Genomic DNA, 15,273 nt, shown 5'->3' with positions numbered 1-15,273 from the left:
AAGTTTTCAGAATGCAATGAAAAGCAAAACCCAAAAATTGCTGCATTGTTAAGCTCTAAAAGCCGCGTCCTTCAACGGTTAAAGAGGTCGTCTCACAAATAAATATTAAGTTGCTCTAATAGATTGCATTAAAAATAAGTTTTCAATCACAATCCCTTAACATGTTTCTGACCAATGATGGAAATGTACATCATGGGAGACTATGGGTGCCTTTAGCACAAGGAGCTGGGTTGTAATACACGGCCCTGCTCCTGCCTTAACACGGGCCCATGTGGCACACCATCGTGTAGCACATCCATGCTGTCCTCTTCAAGTACACTATTGTTATATCAGTATGGGACACCAGCATTGAGATATAGCAGTGCAGAGCAGTCTTTTTGACTACACCATGTATAGTAGTAAATAAGCTGCATGAAGTAACCTGTACCTATTTGCTATCCCATGTGCATACAACCTTTACTTAAAATATATAATATTTATTTAATTTGACCAATGATGAATGAGATATAGGAAAAAAATTGAGGTTTTTCAACACCGGCTGTCAGTGCTTGGCTACACCGGCATCAGAGCGGAAGCCACTGCTATGTAGTGGCCAGCACTCGTAATTGCAGGTGAGCTCATTGAAATCGATGGCAGCTGCACCTGCAATTACAAGTGCATCTCCCATTGATTTCAATGAGCTTTGCATCTGCAATTACAAGCACCAACCACTACACCGTGGTCGGAGCTCTTTTTTTGCATTCCTCTCAGAGCATTCACTTAATGTGCTCAGTGCCAGTTGCCACATAGCTATTCCAACTGAAGAAGAGTCAGCGAGGCGAGTCCAGTTGTTGTGCGGGCCCGTCAATATGAATCCGCGACCTAGAAGAGACTTTTCTCAGCAACATTCAACACATTAGGTGGATGTTCAGAGCGGGAAGGAACAAGCCATAACAAGCAATATCTCTACACAGGAACAGATTTTTAATAATCCCAGTTGAAAACTTGTTCTGTTTTAGCCGATGTAACAGAAATGTAATGTTTTATCATGGGACAACACCTATAAATTATCAGGACAGATGTGGGCTTTTCCTTCGCCGCTCCTCTGAGTTTTTACTGACCTTTTTACCAGATTCATTCAAATGATTCATTGACATTGAATAAAGCGGCTTTTACCTAGAAAAGCTGCGGTGACAGGGGGCTCTTTCCGCAGCCTCATGAATAACATTTGTAATGCTAACATTGTAATTTTTCACTGAGGGTTGATGGACTGTAGAAATCACTACTGAGAGATGTGTTAATAACGAATTTAGTGGAAAACTGTATGAATCAAGTGAAAGGATGGGAAGAATTAGAACGGCAGGTGTGATTAGTCGAATAAAACCGTCTGAATTACTATTGTCTTGTTGGAAAGATTTATCCCCTCATGTCTGAAGTACGGAAAACTGTCTATTTTTTTTTTTACTCGGTCCCCTGGGCTACAGTGGTGCCATGTATGTGTGCGGTATCACAGCTCTGCTGAGGCAATTGGTCTGAGGCCCGGGGCGAGAGTGTCTGTGTTCAGTGAGGAGAACAACACCCTTTTTTTCTCTTATACCATAGCATTTGTTACGGGCGTTTTTGACTTATATCAGTAATCAGTGGTGTACAACGTTTTTAGGTCTAAGGACTACCAGATTGAAATACTCGGAAGAGCTGCAATAACGCTAAGGCTGCATTCAGTTCACAGGGGCGAGTCAGAGAAACTCGGACCGATATCACAATTGAAAACCAGTGGTGTTTTTCTGCGATTGCAATGAGATTTTTTTTTTTTGGCTCCCATATGAAATAATGGAAAAATGACAGCAGCGATTCCTATTGTTTTTATCTCAGACCATCCATCGGTCCAAGAGCAAAATCACTCCTGTGAATAAACAGATAGAAATGAATGGGTTCTTTTCACATTCAAATTCCATCCATATCGCAATCGGCCAGAACTTGTATGTGAAAATTGCCCATGTGAATGCACCCATAACCGGGCATCACTGTCTGAGACATTTATGGCATATTGAAGGTATATGCCATAAACATCTCAACAGTGTGGGTTCCACTGACTTATGGGAGTTCCTTTCTCTCTATTTGGAGGAGGCCATGCATGCATGTGGCTCTCTACAAAGTTGGGAGTTGCAGAAAGTCTAGCATCTTACAGCTCTCATAAGCTAAAATGGAGAAGCTACATGCATAGACAGCTACCGTACAATGATCTACTTTCTGCAATACTTAGCAGGTGTCAAGGGACCCCATTTTTTAATATAGCCACACAATAGATAATTAGTGCATGCAAATCCCTGATCCCAAGCTGTATGCCACTCTTCTTGCAACCTGAAAACCACCCATCAATGGCCACCAGAGACAAGTATGTCTGGGTTTCATATGGTTGGGGAGCTCATACAAAACGGCATCATGAACTGCAGGTTGTGCACCCTTGCCTATAATCAGTGTAAAACATTTACAATATGTGAGACGAACTTGATGGATTTTCTTTCCACACTACAGGATGTATAAGTGATTTCATACAATGTATATTTAGTTGCAGACAATCTTAGAAAAGTTAAAAGCACATTAATAGCTCTAACTTCCAAAAACAGAACAGGCACCCTGGAACTGGGAGATAAACTGCTCGCCATAGACAACATCCGGTTGGACAATTGCTCCATGGAAGATGCGGTTCAGATATTGCAGCAATGTGAAGAGCTTGTTAAGTTGAAGATACGCAAAGACGAAGATAACTCAGGTGGGTGAGCGAGTGCTTCTCGTAATTCTGTTCCTTTAGCTAGTGTAGTTTCTTGCTAAGAATTGGAGAATATGTTGTCATCCACTGTTATAACTCCTCACCGCACAATGTGTGTAGTGGACTTTCCATTGTCTTGTCTGTAGCACCTAATCAACCTGTAACCGATGTAGCTTCAGATATGAGATTTCAGTGACAACTTTACCTCCATTTTTAATAGGTATACAAATGACCAGGTATAATGTAGGGAGTCCTTGCTGGACATTACATGGCACATCTCTTGGAATTTCTGATCTACACATGATGTATGCAGAACTGCAGTATTTCTTGGAAACATAATGTCTTTTTGTCAAGAATTTCAACTTTACCAATGCAGATGTAAATCTAAATCACTTCAAAAATAAATTGAAGTGACCTAGTTAGGGTGGATTCATGCTGCTTTCGCAGTATCTGTTTGCTGTATGTGCTGGCAAGGCTCCAGATAGAGACCAAAATTGTGTTCTTTTGCCTCTGCGGGGATGGTATACATCTGTGTACCTTTTTTGTCTGATATATGGAATAGCACCATCTATTGCACTATTTTGTGTAGAGGCATCCAGGAAAACAAGTAGATCACACAATATACATTTTTCTAACATGAAAGCCCATGTTACTGGTGACTATATGCTTATACAAAGAAAAGAAAGTGAACCTTTTGGAATTTGAACATATATATTTAATCACTGAAGTGGACCTTTGGACCATTTATTCTGGCAGATGCGTTATAGTTAATCAATATTTCTGTGATGCCTTGCATGCACAGCACTCTTCAGGGTATGCTACAGTCCAGGGTCAGGACTTTGACTTGGCTATTCCAAAACACAAATTCATCTTCTTTTACAACCCATTCTTTAGTTGATTTGCTTGTGTGCTTTGAGTACTTGTCTTGTTGCATCACTAAACATCTCTTCAGCTTGAGGTTACGGACCGCTGCCCCCACAAGGTTTTTTTCAGTTTATAGAGTCTTCTGTAAGTCTTTTGCTGTTACCCATGGCTACTTTCTCACCTCTTTTAGCATTTCCCCCTTCCCCCTTGTGTTTTTGGAGTGATCTTAACAGAACGCTCACTCCTAGTAAGTGTAACAGCAACAGCCCTGAATTTTCTCCATTTGTAGATAATTTGTCTAACCTTGGATTGATATGCATCGATATCTTTAGCAGAGTTTCCATAACCTGTTCCAGCCTCATACATCTGTATAACATGTCTTCCGAGGTCATCTAAAAGTTTGTTGCGTTGAGATATGGTTCACACTAACCAATCTTTCCTGAGAAGAACAGGTTTGTCAGTAACCAGGTTTTATATGCCTTTATTTAATGGTAAAAGCTCCTGTGAAATCCACACTTCCAATCTCATCTTCTTAATTGAAACAACTGCTTCTAATTAGCTTTATTTTTTTTCTCCCTGCATTGTAGAGGTTTACTCGGTGTGTTCATTAACATATATGAACAGTGCAACTGTTTGTGTAGTGTTAGTTCAGTTACATTGTGCTTGTCTATAATTGTGACTTAGATACCTAGATTTCTGCATTGATTACTAATAAAATCTGTTAATTTCAAAGATTTCACTTACTTTTTTTTTTTTTTGCAACTGTGAATGATATATTTCTATTTACACAATCGATGACTAGGGTTGGTCCTGACAGATTCAGACATATTTTTGCCTAGAAACATTTCCCATTCTGCCAGTAACGATGAACATTCAGTAGTTTTATGTCCAGCAGTGTTTTTAAATGATTGCCAGATCCTCAAGTGGAGAAAATATGCATCGCCCCAGTAAAGCTAAATGCCTGGCATACAGGGATGGCATATTGACTAATAAAGATGCAATGCAGTTAATCTCTTAAGTGTCTGAAGTTAATTACAAATTATCTCAGCAGTGAAACTGAGACACAATTTTCACACTTTTAGATGAACAGGAGAGCAGCGGAGCCATAATTTACACAGTCGAGCTGAAGAGGTACGGAGGGCCCCTGGGAATTACAATTTCAGGCACTGAAGAACCTTTTGATCCAATTATCATATCAAGCCTTACTAAAGGTGGACTAGCAGAAAGGTAATGCAACTCACTCCTTTTGTCTTTCCATCTACCGGTATGTCTTATTTATTTATATGGCTATGGCCAAGTCTCTCATCCATTGCTTCAATGCAGCTCCTTGTTGCAAGGCTCATAGAGTGCAGATATTCTGTATATTCCGATATACTTCTTATGTCCTTCCCCGCTGCTGATAATTTAGAAGATCTATAATTGTAATACAACACGAGGCGAGCTTGGCTAGCCGTAATAGAAAACACTTTTTGCATTTGAACAATGATTTCTTTAAGATGATGAATTACAAGGTGTGATGATGAATCACTCTGCACTCCAATGTTATTAACATGAAGATTTCAGTTCATGAATAAAATGCCTGACTTGGAAATGTTCTTACAAAACAGTTTTTTTCTTTTTTGCTGCTGATTAAAGTAAGAAAATAGCTGATTTTGTTTTTCTACTTGATTAATTTCCTTTTTTTTTTCTCTCTCTCTCTTTTTGTAGAACGGGCGCAATTCACATAGGGGATCGAATTCTAGCCATAAATAGTAACAGTCTGAAAGGGAAACCATTGAGTGAAGCTATTCATTTACTGCAGATGGCAGGGGAAACTGTCACTTTAAAAATCAAGAAGCAAACAGATGGTAAGTCAGATCATTTGGGGAAAGTGTGCAACAACCTAAATTCTCATCGACCACCATGATATTCTTCCCAAAGGCATGGTTTCATCATACCGTGACATGGGTATTCTGGGTGCCACCATACAGGTTTCATACACATTGCTTTGCTGTGAGCATGAAGCCTAAGGGGTTCTCTTCCAGCTTCTGTAAACGTATTTTCTAGGCTACTGCCATAACCAGGTCACAACCATCATGCACCATGCAGTCGTGAGGGTTATATGGAGCAGGCTCAGGAACTGACTCCGCTCCGTACCCGACGGCTATCAGCTGACAGCCACCAGCAACTGCTGCAATTGGAGCTAGTTCCAATTATGACCATTATCTATTTAGATGCCATTTTCAAAATTGGCAGTGTGTTCAACAGTTAGCTGGGGGAGATCCCTCTTCGGCGCCCCATCGTACGTGATTGCAGTTATGCCAATTGAATAGAATAGCAGCCCGGAGGCTTTCATTCATGGATGCCTGTAAAACCCTGCTTGCAGGTCTTAATAGACAACATTGGAAATCACTATATACTGCAATATTGAAGTACTGCAGTATATAGTACAAGTGATTAAATAATCACAAATTCAAGTCCCCTATGGAGACTAAATGACAGTGTGGAAAGGGGTTTCATAACATTTTTAAAACTACAAAAAAATTAAGTTTGAAAAACAAAACAAAACAAAAAAACCTTTTCCCATAAAAAGCATCTAAATAATGTAATACACACCAACACACACTTGGTATCACTGTGTATAACAGACTGAGCTATTGAACTATTGCAATATGTATCCTGCACAGTAAACACCATAAAAAGAGACAAAATTACAGTTTTTGTTTTCTTTTGTGATCCCAGCTCCCAAAAATATTTTAAAAAAGAAAGAAATGTATGCACTGAAAAATGATACTAATAAAAAGTACAGCTCATCCCACAAAAAATGAGGCCTAACACAGCCCAATCGATGAATATCGATTATTATAGGTCTTAGAATTTGATGACTGAAAGCAATTTTTTAAAAAGTTTTTTGGTTAAGAAATGAAAAAAACTATATAACTCTGTTATCGCTGAAATTGTACTAACCCACAGAATAAAGTTCATGTCATTTTTTTTTTTCCATAAGGCTGTAAAAACATACTCCCCTTCCAAAATGGTGTGATTGCAGTTTTTTTCATTTCACCCCATTTAAACAGTTTTTCAGTACATAATACGATACAATAAATAGTACCAAAAAAAATGCAACTCCTCCTGCAATAAGCCCTCCGACAGCTACTGCATGCCGATGGAAAAATAAAGTTATGGCTCTTGGAAGGCGGGGATGAAAAACACAAAATAAAAAATAAAAAATGTCTGGTCCTGAAGTTAACCTAAGATTCCGTGTGCTTCTCATTGTCTTCTAGGAGAAGTTGCTTATAACTCTTTTGCTTTTTTATACGTCTGACCTCATTTTCAGAGTTGTAGCTGGAGTATTTAATATTTTTGCAGATCTGAAGTGAACACTGTCTCTAAATGTTGAGGCAAGTTTTCCAATGGACTCTTGTTTCTACAAGACAATACCGCTCCTCAGAAGTTGGGCATACACCAAGAGTTTGGCCGATCTTCACTTTGGAGTTCTGAAACACCAGACCTACTCATTGGATCCGCCAATTTCTAATTACCCTCTCACTTCTATTGTAGAGCGTACCTTAATGTTTGGAGCCCTTGTTCATTTAGGAACTGCAAAAAAAATGTGAATCAGCCTAAAACTATAATTTTAGGTCAGATATGTAAAAAAAGCAATAAACTTTGATGTGATAAAAGCATATTAGTATATAAGAAAGTCAAAAGCAAAAGCCCAATACTTGCTAGCACCCAATCATATGTGTTTAATGCCAAGCAGTATACGCGCGAACCGCAAGTCTATATGAAGAAAACCTTGTCTTTCCCTTCTAGCTACTAGTCCTAAAGCATTCACGTCACCTAGTAGAATAAGTGAGCTGTGTGATGCTGAAGATGATACTCCAGGTACTCAGAAGTCCAGCAACCTTTCAGATATTTATTCCACCACCGTGCCAAGTGTAGACAGTGCCGTTGAGTCTTGGGACGGCTCTGCGGTGGACACTGCTTACGGAAGTCAAGGTAAATGATCTGTGTTACTTTGGTAAACTATATGACCTCATTCATGCAATAAAATTGGGTGTCAGATCCATCCTGGAGTTTTCCAACATGGATCTGACACTTGATATACAGCAGAAATCCAAGGCTGAGCCTGGGCGTCCTGTCATGGCTGTTCATGCAAATCTGCATGTGGCTTTCCATAGCATTTAATGTAATGCTATAATAGCACGGATTCTGGTGTGGAATCCGCGTCAGAGTCTGCACCATAATTATATCATGTGAATGGGGCCGAAGGGTGCTGGATTAGTATTGTGATTCTACCAAAACCTGATGTAAATACTAGTCATTGGCATCGAACCATCTAAGTCTATCTAACTCACTACAAAGTTTACTTTTTGTAAATATGACTGGTATAAACTGATATATACTATATGATTTATAAAGGAACTTGTTGTATATATCCTCCCTATCCTAAAAACTTATGCCAGTGTAACCCAAAGGCTTTCTTAGGGGAGCTGGATATGACCACTTTTTGGTTTCTCTGGAAGGCACATTCTTATCCCGCATCTGCTTTCCCCAGGATAAGTTACAGCTGTGTGTGCCCACCCCTTGACCTGGCCGTGGCTGAAAATGATGTGTGGCACAGACCACATTTAGGCCACTCTCAGACAAGTGTGTTGTAAAAACGCTGCAATTTGTAACGCAGCATTTTACAGCGTTTTTGTGAGCGTCTGCCTGCGATTTAACTGTTTTGTGCAGTAACAATGCAGGCAATGCAAGCTGATGATGTCACTATTCTTACTATACACCTCCTGGGGGGTGTATAGTGAGCAGCGTTAAAAACACTATAAAACATCGTAAACAGCACTCGATTTGTTTTAGTGAGTGATGCAAGGCATCAAAAACGCGCAGCAACTCTGAAAACAGAACATGCAGTGTTCATTTTAGCGTGTGTTATAAACGCTGCAGTAAAACGCTCATCTGAGAGCCCAGAGCTTATGGGCACAAGGTACCTGACATGCCAAGTCCACGAATGTAAGTTTTCTACTCTCCTTCGCCGCTGCTGTCTGCTCTCCAATCTACTGCTGCATTGCATTCCCCAGACTACATACAGTAGGCAAAACTCTCATTCTGTCCATGTGACTAAGGGTTTCTTCACATCAGCCTCGGTGGTTCCGTTTGAAACCTCCATTGCTCGCCAATGCTGACCTGAATGAGCCCTAAGTATTTAGTTGGACACATTCAGTGTGGGGTTTGACCGAGGACACTGAGGGAATGGCGGAGCAGGTAAGTATAAAACTTTTATCTCCTTACTCAGTGTGTCAGCTACTCTGAGCTCTTAGCATATAGAGCTCAATGTAGCTGACCGATCCCCTTTAAGGCTCATATACTATAAAAAGGCTGACCACTACTGTCCACTGCTTCTTGGATTGAACAATGAACTCTAGAGAGGCATTGTGCTGCAACACATAAACACGCTACATAGAGACTACAGAAACCATTGTACAGCCTCTGTAATACAAAGTCTTAGGTGTTGATAAATCCCAAGTTCCAAGTAGCCAATGAGCCTGGCTGAGGTCTAGGTAGATTCTTAGCGCCTTGTTCCTGAAGTGGCCTGGAAAGTTCCTAATTTGTTCATGTCAGCGATTAGTGAAGCTCCCATTTTTCCCCAAGTGTTGAAAGTCTTCCAGTAATTTATATTAATTACAAAGTGTTCTGCAGTCAGCCAGTTACAGCGCTACCCTACCAAGGTAGAATGTCTGCTCTGGCGCTCTGTGCATCATCTAACAGGAGGGTCCTACAATATAACTGTGTGCCATGACAGTACGGCTTAATGTGTAAGCTGTATGACCAATTCTGTATGCTGGATACTAATTTTAACATTTTGGGCACTTTTTTCAGGCCCTAACTTCCAAGCGTCTGGATTCAGTTTCAATGCATTTGAATGGCGAAACCCCAAACAGAAGGGCAGCCTGTCTCCTCTGAATAGGCCAACCAATAATCACTTTCAGGACACAGGACTTAGTGATGATGAGTGGGAAAGGCCAACAACCAGTGGGTAAGTTGTGCTCTTTACTCGCTGATTGCTGCTGATGTGAGTGGTATACAGAAGTGTCCATTGCCAGACATACTGTAAGCCGATATCTCTTAGTGCCATCACATTTTATGCCGGTGCTTTCTCCTTTTAATTACTGCTGACATTTAGAGCACTCACTGGTTTTCCTTTTTTTAATTTAATGCTCTGACAGTTCATTCGAGATCAAGTGAAAAATGCTAGTAAGAGAGATTAAAATGCTCCGTTTGACAGGTTTCGCAGAAATAAACTGGATTCCCGTGGAGAAGCTTTCGATTTCACTGCTTTAGCATTTGGTATATTTTACATATGCTGCCATCATTTACAAAGCTGCTGCAGGATCCTTAGAGGTTGCTAGGTGGCAGCTCTAGTGGGGTGCAGACGTGGTGCCCAGGAAAGATGCTGCCCAAGTTGTACAGTTCCTTTGTATACTACCTTCATATGGAGCTTATTTACCACGTGGCACTGGCATTGCTTATCTAGAACAGTTCTACCAATGCCCCCTCCGTGGTCACTACCTAATCCCATGCTACTAGAATTCTTCATATCTGCTCCTCACCTTAGCACACTGATGATATTGCAAAATGTAATGTCTGCCATATTGTCAGTGATACAACAACTGCAAGCTTTTGTAGGCCACTAAGCTAGAAAATCAGTCCTGCAAGACTGGTCATTGCCGAGTAGAAACCTGCACTGTGCCCGCAAGATCAGACCTCGTCTTTAGCCTCATATATTGTTGGGAGCCACAGTCTGTCTTTATACTACTATGGTTGCACTGCTGATAGAAAGCCGCAGCAGCCCTCATATTGCTATTCATTATGATAGGATTTGGCATCAGCACTAGTATTGGTGAGATCTGTTCTGGTATTTGTGGTGGTTCAGTAGCATATTAATGAAGATCCAGCGGAGTACAAGTATAAAGTGGCGTATACCGAAGTACTGTATTAACATACGATACATTATCAAACCTGCCATTTTTACTTAATGGCTCTGTCCACTTTCACAACCCCATTTTTTTAATTGCCCCAATGCATACTACCGTGTTTCCCTGAAAATAAGACAGTGTATTATATTAATTTTTGTTCAAAAAGGTTTAACTTTTTTACATGTATAGCTGCCTGGACACTATTTAAATTAAGTTTTTTAATTAACTGTTAGCAGGGCTTAATTTTGGAGTAGGGCTTATATTTCAAGCATCCTCAAAAAGCCTGAAAAATCATTTTACATCCTCAAAAATTGTGGAAAATCATGCTATGTCTTATTTTCAGGGTATGTCTTATTTTCAGGGAAACAGGGTAGGAGCATTTTTCCAAAATGAAAGTTTTAAAGATTTTGCGTCTTATGATACAGTACAAATCCCTGTTTACAAGTCTACAAGGCGATATACCTAAAATATATATGGTCCCCGTAAAAAACTACCAAATATGTTTGTTTTTTTTAAAGCTCTTTTACAATATTATGTTTTCTTCTTTTTTAGATTTTCTCTAAAACAATTCCATGTGACTTGACTTATTTTGGAAAAATGCCCATATCAACTAAAAAGCAACTTTACGATAGATGCGCATTTTATGCCTACAACATTTGTACAGACCTTTGTGTCCCCATAGTATCACTACAAACTGCTTTTTGGTTCCTGTAATCATGCCTTCTCCCATCTGTCCACTACGTCTTGCTAACATACATTCAGTACATTAGTGAATGGTGGGGGACAGATGGATGAAAGTACAACTAGAGTACAGTGTGTTTGAGGTCTGTTACTATAGAAACACATAGGTCAGTATAAAAACTGTAGACCCCTAACTGTAAGAAATGGTTCATTGGGATCATTTGTAAAGTTGCTTCATCCTTGATGTTGGGGCAGTGGAAAAAAGTTGGTTGCAAGTGTGGATCTAACTTTAAACGGGCCTAACCCACAAAGATGCTTTAGTTTTTCATCTAACAGCTACTGCCATGGTTGTAATATAATATTTTTGGTGGCACCTACCTACTGGCGTTCAGAAGTCACATTTATGCCAGAATTAAGACAAACGGACCTAGGTGTGACATTGCTAAATCTGGCATAGTTTGTTCCATTTTTGCAGACTCACAATAGTTTTTCCTAGAAGACTATAAATGTTTGTGCTCCTGGATCGGATATCCCCAGTTGATTGCAAGTTAAATAATACAATTTAGTATTAATCCAAGGCATCTTCTATTAAGGGTGCTTTTATATCTGCGCTGGGGAATATGCCTTCCTGCTCCATTCGGAAAGTAGAATCCCGGATACGGCCAAGCTTTCCGTCTCTGGATGGAACCAAACAGCACTGGACTGACCACATTGACTATAATGGGGTTCACCTGCGTTCTGCCCAATTTTTGGATGGAAGCAAAAGTGCTACATGCAGCTCTTTTTCCTCCTGTGTTTTCAGTAGGGTCTGTGACGGTACCTCCGACTGGGGGTTCCAACATAGATGTGAAACCGGCCTTATCCTGACACAAGAATACAAGGTGTTCCCTGGAGCACCTTTATTCATAAGAATGAGAATTCCCGCAGCGGTCTACTTTACATCAGATTGGACAAGCCCCTCTATATGTAAATCACATTCTAGTGCAGTGTCAGGGAAATGGCAGAACCTTTCTATATGGCAGAGTCCATCTGCAGTGCAGATCAGATTCATGGCCACGGTGCCAGCTGAATTTATTACCACTTTATTACAGGGAAATGTGCAATTTACAGCTTTTTAGCTGCGAGTAAGCTTTTTCACCAATTTGTAGTTATGTGAAAGTAAATTCCGATACCTTTGCTGAACATCCAGAATGAGTGGAAGAAAGATTTAAAGTGCAAACTCATCCTTGATGATCTTACCAAAGAGTATTAGGAAGTTGCAGAACTAGCACTTTCTTTATATGTTGCTACTATTAGAAGCATTCCACTACTAGGTAATAGCCGAAGGAGTCCGGTGCGCGTCTGCATGCACTGCTGTAGGCTCTGGGCTGAAGACAGCAGTGTTTATATTGGTTAGATAACATTAAGTGGTTATTTTCAATGTTTTTACCAGCAGTTTTTGGTTTCTGAAAACCCCCCCCCACTGTGGCTAGATGTTCGCCCAAAGGCAATAGACAACTACAATACAATACAAACAGTGCCGTTTTTGTGGTGTTTTTCCTCACCTTTGGTGCATTTTGGGTCAATAGCGTTCTGTTTTTTCCCCCCAAAATGCAGCACGCTCTGGAAAAAGCACATCAACGTCTGCATGACAAAAAGTCACCAAAGAAAAGCTTGTAAACAGATGAAATTCATGTTAGCTTTTACCAAACTCCAAAAATATCACAAAAAAAATGCGGGGGACATTCATAAAGCCGCTTTACACAAGTTTCTGGTGTAAAAAAAAAACATTGCTAATTTTTGTGCAAGTGGGTATTTATGCAAAAATTTGCACAAAAAAAAAAGTCTTCTCAGGTGATGTGGCTGCGCTGGACCAACCTTTTCTCCTTAGGGAGAGCACCTAGACGGTGAGTGAGGAGACTCAAAAGGCCATTCATGCTCCTCTGGGTAATATGCAAATAAGGGTGCATTCACACGACCGTATATCGGCTCAGTTTTCACGCAGGGGGGAGGGAGAGGATGGAAGAGCCAGGAGCAGGAACTGAGCTCCCGCCCCCTCTCTGCCTCCTCTCCGCCCCTCTGCACTATTTGCAATGAAAGGAGGCGGGATGGGGGCGGGGCTAAATGCTGAGAATTAGCCCCACCTCTCCCCATTGCAAATAGTGCAGAGGGGCGGAGAGGAGGCAGAGAGGGGGCGGGAGCTCAGGGCACTGCTCCTGGTTCTTCCATTTCCCCCCCACCCCCACCCCTGCAGAGAGAGACAACGTATATTGGCTCGGCGTGAAAACCGAGCCGATATACGTTCGTGTGAATGCAGCCTAAGGGAGATGGACTAATACCTGTGGCACTGTGGAGGTGTTATTCCATCTCCCTTATTTGTAATTTACTCCTGAAACTGGTGTGAATTATGTCAGATATGCGCACTACGTTGAACCTGGTGTACAGTTCTGTGTGGACGCACGAAGATGCAAAGATGCGCCTTATATGTGAAGAGGCATGCACTGGGGAAAATTTATGCTAAGATGGAGTTGGAAACACTGGGCTTAGTAAATTTCCTCCGGTGTTTGAAGGAAGTCTTAGTTTTATTACCAGACCATAGAAATGTGGGCATTATGCATCAGGGTAGTAGTGATGTGGCTGCATATTATTGCCCTCATCACCCGTATATGCACAAGCACTGTGCGGTTGTGTCATCTGTTTTCTGGACTATGGATCTATATTTCTCACTATATTTGTATTGTTGCTTATCCACACTAAGGTGCATTACTTTGGGATAGTTGATAAAATATGGAATAGTGCTTTTATATACCATTATCTTGTTTGGCACTTGTGTATAACATGCTGATGGGAGGTGGTGATCAGGTAAATGCAATCTGCTTCCATAGTGAAGGCTTTAACATCTTTTGCCTTAACGCTGCAATGATAGCAAAAAAAAAGTTTGCGGCTGAACTTCTGCCCAGCCACCGCAGCCAATGGCCGCAAGTATCTTGGCTTGATTAGGTGATGGATTCCTTCAGACATAAAGGCACCGTGCAGGTAGAATGCGCACAGGTGGGCCACAAGGCATGGCACCCACAGCTGGTATAACAGACAGACCTGGTACCTTGTTAGATGCGTAGGATATAGCTTGTTTTATGCACACTAAAGACATCGGTATGGCAGTCACAATATTTCTGGATAGGATTTCAGACTGAAGCCGTTACACTTCCATAATATTCATCCCAGCTTAATAGAACGGGGTTCTAAAAGCAGGATGAACAGAGGTGAGTGGTAAACTACAGCCATTGCACTTTATGACGCCTCGCAACTTCTGCAAAGTTTTCTGAAAGTGCCAGTTGATCATTTCCTACTGTAGCATGTGCCTATAGGGCAGCATTCTGCACATTCTATACACAATACATTGTCATTCCAGAGGTATTGGCGGTCCAGAGGATCCAGAAGCCGATCAAGAAGAGAACTTCTGGTCTCAAGCACTGGAAGACCTAGAGACCTGTGGACAGTCAGGAATCCTGAGGGAACTAGAGGTAATACGTGAGCCCTGATGCCTAAAATCCAGACCATAACTGTGTTATTTAGATAACGTCCTTTTATTATTTTCACAGGAGAAAGCTGACAGTCACAAATGTTCTAGGAACATGATTCTTTTGGTATATATTCCCTGCGTGTTGCTTACTGTGTGTTGATCTAGCCTCTTGCTTGTCATGGCGAGTGCAAGCCATATCCAGCATGTAGATACACAGCTTGTTACTGCATACCCTCATTTTACAACCAGAATGGACTCTTATTCTATATTTACAGTATATATGTAATCAATGTGTTCTCATACTTTATACATATGGGCCAATATGCATTCAGGTCCACAGGATTGGGACAGGGACACCATAATTTATCCTCTTTACACTCCCACAATGGATCTGAACCAAAGTACTCATGATGTGATTGAAGTGTAGAGCTTATGCTTTAATTGAAGGGGTTTATCAAAATTCTTTCATTAACAGTTTAACACATACTGCCGTTTTTTTCTACAACGGCCCTCAATTT

The 15,273-nt window shown here is 40.8% G+C and overlaps 1 protein-coding gene across 12 annotated transcripts in view; it reads left to right on the top strand.

Moving 5' to 3' along the window:
- GRIP1 (glutamate receptor interacting protein 1) overlaps window positions 1-15,273 on the top strand; it is a 447,093-nt gene that overhangs the window by 420,722 nt on the left and 11,098 nt on the right. For 8 of the 12 annotated variants that reach the window (XM_066591593.1, XM_066591600.1, XM_066591596.1 and 5 more), the window contains 7 exons: window positions 2,607-2,752; window positions 4,696-4,840; window positions 5,321-5,460; window positions 7,409-7,594; window positions 9,476-9,632; window positions 14,645-14,756; window positions 14,835-14,879. In XM_066591593.1, the coding sequence (XP_066447690.1) occupies window positions 2,607-2,752; window positions 4,696-4,840; window positions 5,321-5,460; window positions 7,409-7,594; window positions 9,476-9,632; window positions 14,645-14,756; window positions 14,835-14,879 (931 nt within the window). The remainder of the gene's footprint in view (window positions 1-2,606; window positions 2,753-4,695; window positions 4,841-5,320; window positions 5,461-7,408; window positions 7,595-9,475; window positions 9,633-14,644; window positions 14,757-14,834; window positions 14,880-15,273) is intronic. The other 4 variants (XM_066591598.1, XM_066591597.1, XM_066591592.1 and 1 more) reach the window with 1 other exon arrangement.

This window comes from Eleutherodactylus coqui, chromosome 2 (assembly GCF_035609145.1).
Source record: "Eleutherodactylus coqui strain aEleCoq1 chromosome 2, aEleCoq1.hap1, whole genome shotgun sequence".
Taxonomy (NCBI): Eukaryota; Metazoa; Chordata; class Amphibia; order Anura; family Eleutherodactylidae; genus Eleutherodactylus; species Eleutherodactylus coqui.
The sequence above is the reverse complement of the archived record's forward strand: the minus strand, read 5'-3'. Positions and strand labels throughout refer to the sequence as shown.